Source organism: Mchenga conophoros, linkage group LG20 (assembly GCF_057382185.1).
Source record: "Mchenga conophoros isolate Kocher_MC1m ecotype Shallow Benthic linkage group LG20, M_conophoros_male_GT1.1, whole genome shotgun sequence".
NCBI lineage: Eukaryota > Metazoa > Chordata > Actinopteri > Cichliformes > Cichlidae > Mchenga > Mchenga conophoros.
The window spans coordinates 17,310,549-17,320,782 of record NC_140545.1 but is presented as its reverse complement, the minus strand read 5'-3'; the positions used below and the strand labels follow the sequence as shown (position 1 = coordinate 17,320,782).

The 10,234-nt window shown below is 39.9% G+C and overlaps 1 protein-coding gene across 4 annotated transcripts in view; it reads left to right on the top strand.

The window, feature by feature from the left end:
* The first annotated feature begins 2,227 nt into the window (after positions 1 to 2,227).
* The window catches only part of myt1b (myelin transcription factor 1b), a 143,932-nt gene continuing 135,925 nt past the window's right edge, over positions 2,228 to 10,234 (top strand). For 2 of the 4 annotated variants that reach the window (XM_085260995.1, XM_085260996.1), the window contains exon 1: positions 2,507 to 2,613. In XM_085260995.1, coding sequence (XP_085117121.1) covers positions 2,508 to 2,613 — 106 coding nt within the window. In that variant the 5' untranslated portion in view covers position 2,507. Of the gene's footprint in view, positions 2,251 to 2,497; positions 2,614 to 10,234 lie in introns of those variants that run through there. The other 2 variants (XM_085260993.1, XM_085260994.1) reach the window with 2 other exon arrangements.

Below are 10,234 nucleotides of genomic sequence, written 5' to 3'. Positions count from 1 at the left end.
GAAGTTCTTTGAGTGACCAAAAGAATAACCAAGGTTCTTCAAGGTTCTTCAAGGTTCTTTATTATTTGTCACATGTATAGTTATACAAGTATAACACACAGTGAAATGTAGCCTGACACGCTCCTCGACATGTGCAAAAATTTGGGGGGGGAGAGAGGAAGAACATTATATATATATATATATATATATATATATATATATATATATATATATATATATATATATATATATATATAGTATATGCACTGGGTGAATGTGCAGTAGTAGCAGCAAGCAGGTGAATTCTGTACATTAATATGAATAGATATCTGACTATTTTACAGGATAGACAATATAAACATATTTAAAATTAAAGGAATTGAAATGTACATTGTGCCTTGGTTTAGTGTCTGGAAGAGTCCTGTCTCAGTCAATTATAGATGATGTGAGAGGGCGGGTGTGTGTGTTTAGGGCACGGATGGCTTGGGGATAGAAGCTCCTCTTGAGTCTCTCTGTCCTTGCCCGGAAGATGCGGAACCTTCTACCAGATTGCAGAAGTTGGAACAGTTTGTTGCCAGGATGGGACGGGTCCTTCAGTATCTGCACTGCTCTAGTCCGGCATCTCCTGGTGTAGGTGTCCTTAAGCGGGGGGAGAGCAATCCTGCAGCAGCGTTCTGCTACCAAAGTGCTATATAAGCACAAGTCCAGTTAGACCTTTTGTCTTGTGCATGAATGTGATCCTCTTAGAATTTAAAAGATCAGCAATTTTGTGTCAGTGGCTAACCTCTTGATGAGATGACTTTGTGACATAAAGTTAAAGAATGTGGAAATGGAAACAAAACCACTACCCTTTGCTAAAGAGACGTACATCAGGCTGATCAGAGGCAAGCAGTTTACTGTAGCTACTGCAAGCTCTTCAAGCCACAAACTGTCATGCAAATCAAAATGCTTCCTCTGAATGTTGACCCTTAATTTATGCTAAGTAATACTTCTCTTTTCCCCCCAGTTGCTGCATTTACAGTCTCTGTCCACATGAGGGCAGACATCTTCCGCTCCAGTTAAAGAGCTTTTCTCAAAATGAAACCAGTTCAACTACTACCTATTTACTGTAAATGTTAGAAAAGGGAATTATCCTTTTATGCTGCTTATTCTGTGGTGTTGTCAACACCAGATAGCCGACCACACAGTGGGGACATAGCCATGCTTTTCCTGAAAAAAAAAAGAAAAGCAAATTGACTCAGTTCGTCTTATTTTGTCTTATATAGCACATCTTGGCCTCTTTTGGCTGCATTCAAATACAGGCAAATGGAGGTTTTGGGACACGAATTGGTTTCGTTTTACATGTTGGCCTTGTATTTGAATTGCAGGTGCTCTCCTGTGTCTGTTTGTTTAGGGAAATCACTGCAGCACTCACCCACCTGTTCACTCCTCTTTAAGCGTTCAACAGACTTCAACTGACAAAATCCAGGTGAGAGTTAATATTTGCTGGGAACAAGTGTGTGCTGTGGATTTCATGTCATTGAGTGGCGAAAACTCCATTGAAACATTTTCTGGAGATAACTCTTTGTAGAGATGGTTTGGAACTTTCTCTCGAGGCAGTCTTGTGACTTTTGGCTACTGGATTTTGCTTGGTGTGGCCATCTCACTGAAGAAAACAGTGGTATGAAAGGAGCAGGCTGAGAGGGGATGCACTTGTAGTCACAAGGCAGGACAATAGGGAGCTGTGTGAGGGACTGCTGGAGTTGCCTGGGGCACAGTGACTCTCTGCTGTTACTTTGATCTTCCTGCTGTCAGGAAACCATGCCTATTTATTGAATTACATCTAGATGAAGGCATGTTTCCACTTGTCTGCTGTAAATACATATTTTAGTTCTAAATAGTTCATCTTTAATGGCATGCATTTCCCTGAATGGTACATTTCAAAATAAATGTATGACACATGCTCAGTGGAGTTTAAGCCCTCAGCCATATTTTGGCTTGTGTCCCCCCCCCCTCCCCTTTTTTGTTCTCCCTCTAACCCCTGAAAGGACAGCATTGTGACTTCTTCTCTTCCTGAATGCTTAAGTGGCAACAAAACCACTCCGACAGCATTCTTAAGAAAAGAGGAACTTTTTTTCTTTCTTTTGTCCTGTCACCATGGCGCAGTGTTCAGCAAACAGTTATTTTTAAAGTTTTCTGAACTGTTTGAGCAAGAAGATATTGATCAATATAAGAGGTCAAGAAGTCCTGAAATCAGTTTTGAACTTTTGAGTTGGAGCTTATTCAATGGAGGTAAGTTTTTTTGGGTTTTTTTTTTTTTTTTGCTTTCCTGTTACTTATGTCAACATTGCTCAAAATAGTTCTATGGTAATCATCTACTATTGTATACTTTTTGCTGTAAAAAGCACTAGCCAGATGTGAATAAAAGAAAGGGAAAACCTCCCCAACTTTTTAGCATGCTTTGGCTTCAAAGCTCACAGTGAAATCTACTGTGAAAATGTGCATACAAACATATTAGATGTTTGCGTTTCCTCTTCAGGCACATGGTGATGTCTACTGGAATTCTTCATCTCAAGGTCAAGAGGTCACCAACAGCTGTGCTTACACACTCTGACTGTGACTGGGCCATGAAGGATTGCGAAATCGTTGAGAAAGGTAAGATAGCTCGCTCACGATGAGGAAGTCTGTATGAGTGCTGTGTATGGTGAGCTTAGTCTGCAAAAACTATAACAAGTCCCTCACGAAAAAAGGTTGATACATCCCATGATCCATAAATAATAAATAGGGCCAAGGATTGTTCAAATTAAAAAGTGTGCATTGAATTAATAATTGGACCTATAAGTATGCTAGGAGTAAAAGCTTATGACGTGCAAATAAAGACATAACGAGATGAGCCTCTTTTATGTCTGTCTTGATTTTGAACTAAAAGTCCAAAGTGCAAAAAGGATTTTTGCATGCTTATATATTTCACAATGCCTGCTTTAGTGGACACTACTCTTTTATTTTCATGGCTGAGTACTTTTGAAAATTTCAGCTTTCAACTTTAAACACATTTCCATGAGGTCCTTTGGTTAAAAAGAACACCAAACATCCGGCTTGTTTTCAGCGCTCAGTTCTAAAGTCTGCATCTTTGATGACATTTTTTTCCCCACTTTTTGCTCTTAGGGACAACCATTTGGGAACTTTCCAGTTTCTTTCAGCTCTTTGTTATCTGAAGCTTTAACCCTTTAGATAACAAAAGTCAGATTGTACTTTTCAGATTGATCAACTGATATATCAAAAGGTGATTTCAGTTTTACTACTTCAAAACAAAACGCTGCCTGGCCCACCCTAACTGTAACTTCCAGTCATACCAGAGCATCCTTTCCACTGGCTACTTAATCAGTGATTGGCCCAAAGAAAACCTGCCATCACCAGTCTTCATTTTATAGCCACAATCAGGTTTTAGATGAACATTTAATCCCAGCCAGATGATGACTTTTTTGGGAAAATCTACACTCACTATCATATTATTCATCACAAAAAATGCACAACAATAATCATTTAGCCAATGTTAATTTGCTTGAAAATGACTATGGTGAGCATGTACTTCAAGAAGAGTGAGGACAAAAAACTGCCAAGAAATTGTTTGGCGGATTCTCTGGAAAGACAAAAGTAGAAAAGGAGACGTGGTGGTGGAATGAGGACTTACAGGAAAGTATTCAAAAGAAGAGGTTAGTAAAGAGAGCTGGCAAAGGCAAAAGGCTTATAGTGAGGTCAGACACTTGTTTGGCTGAGCAGAGAGACTGTGGTGGAACACAAGCACACCTGTACAGCAGGTTGGTCTTATTAAAAACAGAATAGAAATATACTAACAAGTGAAGAGAGTGTGTTGAAAAGATTGAGGCTGATGAATGCAGAAATTTTTTAATTTTGGATGATAGGACTGAAATGTGTGTATTCCTATCGCGAACAAATACAATCAACCTTCAGTTAATACTGATATTCCCTGGTAAATATTCCACATGAATGAATGGCTACATTTCCAGGTATGATCAAATACAACCCATCACCCTATGAGACCTTGGAGAGGCTCTAGTTTTTCTGTTACCCTCATTTGTAAGCATCTAAAAAAACAGATGGAAGGGTAGATTCAGAAGTCTGTTGAAACTTTATTTATTTGGATATTTTTTTCATTTCTGTGTGACATATTTGCTAACACTGCTACAATTACAAATGTATGTCCATACTGTAACTGCTGCACTGTGTAGGTTCAGGTGTTGCAGCGACCTTCTGGGTGTCTAGCAGCTGACCCTAGATCAGACTGAGGTTAGTGACATTTTACACCTCAGTGCCTGCCTATCGTGCATTAATCCTCTGATAGCACCTGTAACCTTGTGTGTAAATCTGTGAAGGGGAAGACTGACCCACACTTTCCTACAGCACCCATGAAGTCAATATACTGGAGGACAAAAGTTTTTTGTCCTTTGCATTAACTAATTCAAGAAATACTTGATAATACTTAGGCATAGATTTAACTGTGTAAAGACAGCAAAGAAAAAGAACAAGACTTCTAATATGCTTTATCCATACAGCTGATTTGCATACATTTTGTACAGCTGTGCTAAATTGAAAGAGTAAAAGGAGACTATGGGATATGTGTTGTGGTGTGCACTTATCATAAAACAACCCTTGGATAAAGTGTGACAGTCTTTATGGCTGCTGTGCTGTGCTGCTGTGCTGTGCCTCTGGTTGTTATCACCCTGCTTATTATGGATGCACAAACAACGTACACACACACACACACACACACACACACACACACACACACACACACACACACACACACACTGCCCCCTGTGCTCAGTCCAATTGACACACTCAGTTTAGTTTTGTGAGAAACTGTGTGTTTGCATGTGCATCTGTCCGTGTGTGTGTGCATGTGTGCATGTGTGCAGTAGACTGAGTTATGAGCATGAAAGAAGCAAATGGTATTTGACCATGTGCATTGTGTTTTATGAGATGAGCAGGCTTTAATGACTTTGTCACCAGTAAATGGACACTGATTTGTAGCACAGCTGTCGCTCCACACTCTGATCAACTCTGGAACCTTCTAGAGACACACTTATGCAGAATTAGTAAATATGCACCACATCCCCAGCATTAAAGACCTGTGTTTAAACCATATATGCTCACAGAATTGTTCACCCAGAGTGGGATTCTGGCACAGACTCATTAATGGGTGTTAATGGTACAGAGAGTAACTGCAATCTAAAGTGTAATTGAACAAAAATTACAGCTGTACAGATGCAGGCAACAGTCATGCATTAGATTTCATATTCAATCAATGCTACTATTCCTCAGAGATACCGCTGATCTATAACCTGCTATCAGTAACATGGCTTTGATCCCATTTTTGTAGATACTGTGCAGATGGAGTTATGTTATTTATTAACACAGAGCAGATGTAGCAAGAGGCTCTTTTTGGAGCAGTGAGATGCTGTTCAACCCCCCCACCCCATAAAACAACCTCTATGTTTCCCACCACCCTGCTTACATGTCCTCCAAGGGTGTTTGTTCTGTAGTTCCACTTGCACTGCTTGTGTTGGGGAAGGGTTTAAAAATGGAAAACCAATTTGGAGATGGGCGATCAACATCACAACATGAATCACTGTAAGCCTGGTCATTTCATCCTTGCCTAGTTCAATAATCGTGGCGCAGGTGTAGTTTCAAAAGGTAGAGCTGACAGTTTTGCCTTTTATCTAAACATTTAAAATAACATATATGTGTTTGCAAATTGTTATGTTAAAGTTGAAACAACTTTTTTGCATATAATCTTATAGTTTAAGAAAACAGATACATGGAAAAATGTAATGTTGATATGTATTATTAAAAAGAAAATACAATAGTGTTTTCCAAATAAGAATTGGCAAATCATTTTTTAAAGGCTGTTTTCTCAAATCAGTTTCTTCCATAGACTGTATATAAATGATGGATGTTAACACTGTGAGGTCACTCCGGTTTGTAATGTCTTGTCTATGACTTTACTTGAGTTAGAAATACTCTAGATGATTTTTTTCTTACATAAATGGAAGCCTGTACTTTGCCCTATAACTTCAGTTCCTCTTGTCAAGTAGATTAACATTCCTCCCCAGGAATTTGATGTCCTCAAGTCATCACTGTAGCATTTTAATGTCATCAGAATGACAAAGCTTTATAAAGTGGGTTTCACACAGAAAGTGATTAGTAGTAATACAGGAACCTAAGACTGCAGATTGTCAATGTTGTTCAGGGACTTGAAGCTGAGATTGGCCAAATACTCTTTAATAACATATTATTATAACATAATAATATGCACATATTCAACTCTGTATATTTTATATATTTTTTTATTATTATTATTATTATTATTATTATTTATTTTTTTTTTAAATTTTTTTTTTAACTATTTAATTTGTAAAAATGTGCATACACACACACACCACACACACACACACGTAGGAAAATATTTAGTATACACATCCAGAAATGCATACACTATTATATATTGTACATATATTTATTAGTTTCAGGTTGGCCATTCTTGTATTTTGCTCGTTTGTGTTGTTGTGTTTGCACATCTCTGTTGCTTGTGGGGCTCGCACACAAGAATTTCACTCGCATGTGCTGTGCCAGTGTGCCTGCACATGTGATGTGACAATAAAAGTGATTTGATTTGATTTGATTTAAAGATGTCACTCTCAGGAAATAATAACTTTGATGGCTGCTTCTTCAAATCCATGAGAGATGCTAGCTGGATTAAATCAGCCCGAATGTTTGCGTTTTTTTAGTCACAGACTAGGGAAAGTAGGAAATGCTCAGTGTAAGATGCTTAATTAATTTTGGACTCTCAATAGCAGAAGAAGAGACTTGGGTATAAAAATGTGAATTCAGTCATTTTTTAGTTTTAAACATGTTTTTGAGAGATTTCTACATTTTCTGCCATTCCCTTGTTTTATGGCAGGTGTTCTAATAAATTTGTTAAGCAAAAATTTGTTACTCTAAGGTAACATAGCCTGACACTGTAAAACACGGTAAAACTGTCAATCACAGGAAGCATTCACAGGAAGAAGAGGACCCAAAAGCAGGCCACAGGGAAAAGCTCAAAATACAATTCTTTAAACCAAAACAAGCCTAGATTATGCATGAACACAGAATTAGAAACAAAACAAACAAATACCCAACAAGTTAAACATGATTAATGCATACTGTTCTCCTCCTCTCCTCCTCTGGCTCCGTTTTGTCCCCAGTATACCTTTTTTGCTTTCTTCTGACCATTGCTCATGCTAGGGCCTTTTCTCTAGGACCTAGGTCAGATTGACTGCTTTTCTTATCAGATATTTATCTACTATGGTCTCACAGCATGACTATTATGTAATTTCTTCTTCATCTTCTTCTGTTTTACTGGCAGTTGGCAATCAATTTAATTAGAGCAGGTAGTTGTACTGCCCTCCGTAGAAGAGAATGTAATTGTTCTGCCTGTTACTAATCAGCTGGAAGCAGATAATCTTCCACACCTATGTGAGGCGAATCAGTGGTTGGGAAACACTGAATTAGACTACGTATATGATTTTTTTTCTTCATGATTTAAACCAACACCTCTCTAAAAGTCAAAGATGGTAAAATAAGGGACAGTTGTGATATCATGTCCACCTCAAATGCTTTTCTTATTGTTAGCGCACACATTTCAAGCAGCTCCTCACACAAGAATTGCACAGAATGGTCAAATGCTGCTGTGCAGGTCCATCTTCTTTATACTTAATAAACCTGCCCCTGAGTAAGTTTGACTTTTGAGAACTGACAGATCTGGGATCTCATCAAGATTTCACTGAGAATGTCCTGAACGTATGGAGAACAGGCCCTAGGACTTTTTTCAAACAGTGGCCTTGCTCCAGGTAAGGTCACTGTTTTGAATACAGTTAGTTTCAAACAACACTTCACAATTTGTTTGAGTGACCCTTTATTTTTCTTGACATTCAATTGCATTGTTTGACGTAAATATTTGTTCGTGTTTTGTTTTGGACTTGTTTTAAATTCTTGGTATGGTTTTGCCATACACACACTGTTAGCTTCAGCCTTCACCAGCAGATGTCACTGTTGCAGAGTGTTTACAGAGTCCCACAGGTTTGGTGTTTTTAAATGATTTGCTTTACGGTTGTCAGCACTGTCTTCTTCACTTCACTGCATCACCTTACAGACATTCAAACGGTTGCATTGATCTATCAATCTGTCCTGTTTACTCTGCAGACTCAAAGCTCACTGTCAGCGTAACAGGTGTGCCCTTTTGATTTCAGGGAAATGTCAGATGATGATGTGTATGAGGAGTGCGTTTGTGTGAGGCCTGTGCGTTATCAAGTTTGAAATGATTTCTCGTGTTCTGCTCTCTTACCATCATGCACTCTGTGTCTTTTACACTCTCGTCTGTTTCTCTGTGTTCATTTAGCAGTGAGCCGCAGCAGCAGCAATTCCACTCATGTATGCTGCACCTTGTTGACTTTAGCCTCATTAAGAGACCAAATGAATATGACGAGTTGTGACATTAGGCTACAGCTGGAACAAATGCGCCAGCCGCTCATTCTCTGGCCTGGCCAATTTTTTTCTTCACTTTGTTTCTCCCTCCCTCTCTCGCACACACACACAACCACACACACACATACATGTGCTTGTTTAGTTTTCGGGAAAGGGCTCGGTGGGGTTGATGGGTTTGCAACAATATTGGAAATGTAGATGGGCCTGTGTTTTGAATTGGATTGCATGCTTTGATGCAGAGACAGATTGTAAACTGTGATTTTATTAAATCCTTCATTAGGATTCATCAGTGAGATTGGATCAGAAAAAGGTCACTGTGCAGATGCCCCCCCCCCCCCCCCCGCCCCCCCAAACCTCTCTCTTTCCTCTTTTCTCCATCCCCCTTTAAACATACCCTCCTCCTCCATCCTTACCCCCCTCCACCCTTTCTTTCTCTGTCTGTCTCTGCTTCCACTCAGCAAAGCATAAGGGGGACTTGCTCCATCATCTCCCCCTCATGCACTCTGGCTCACTCTCTCTTCTCTCGCTAGCCCTTGCCCAAAACAAATTTGTGATGAAAATGGGGAAAAATTATCATCATGGGCCTGCTAGAAAAACACAAGGTGAAAGTGACATTATCCCCCCCAACCCAGCCCACCCTGGACCCCCCCCTCCTCACCGCCATCTAGGCTGGCGCCAGTGGGACGCCTGTGCCACAAATCATTTGTATACTCTCATTTCTGCGAGCGGGCCGCAATGTTGCTTACTGCTTAGCGAGCAGATGACTTTCAGAAAGAAGAGTGAATTGGGAGGGAAGGATGAAGAGACGGGGCAATGAGGAAAGAAGAAGAGAGGGAGGGAGGTGTGTGTGTGTGTGTGTGTGTGTGTGTGTGTGTGTGTGTGTGTGTGTGTGTGTGCGTGTGTGTAGGGGGGAGGTGTGGCAATTTGCGTGTGAGGACGTCTGTGGGAGTTGGATCTGAAATTGCGAGGGAAATTGTGCGCGCCATATGTCAAGTTGTGCAAAGGAGGGTTCTCATTGTGCACCTATATTGTGTGTCTGTGTGCTTATGAATATGTGTGTGTTTTCTGTTTCAAAATGAAGCATCTGGGCTGTTTATTGAATCACCTTCACCATTGTCTGCATTCCCTGCTATTATCGCCAAAAGAGCTGCAGCCACCCCCCCCACCCGTCTACTTCCCCCTGTAACAACTCGGAAATGGGAAATGTGGTGCACATATTGTCTGTAGCTAGTGTTTGGTCATCTTTGTCTCTCTCTTTCTCTGACACACACACACACCCTTCCCCCACCCCTGCCCAGTGTGATACATCATGATTCTTCTGGTACACTGAATACATTCTCTATGGAGTCTGAGCCCTCAAGTCCATGCAGGCGAACATGTGACATTATATTCCTGATTTAAAAAAAAAGGTGTTATTTCACTTCCGGCACAGACACACACACTTGTTTTCATATGTTAGTGAGGACATTTAATTGAAATGATGCTTTTCTTTGCTGCTTACCCTAACTATCAAAAATGATTGCCTAAACGTAACCATAATCTAATTGTAACCTTGACACAAAAAACATAATTTCGAATCTCAAAAATGCTTTCAAACTTGTAGGGATGGGCATTTTGCTCCCATAAGGGACTGTTGGTTCCAACAAGTATAGTAGCATTCCAATTTTTGGTCCTCACAAAGATATCTAAACATGGTATGCACACACACACACACACACACACACACACA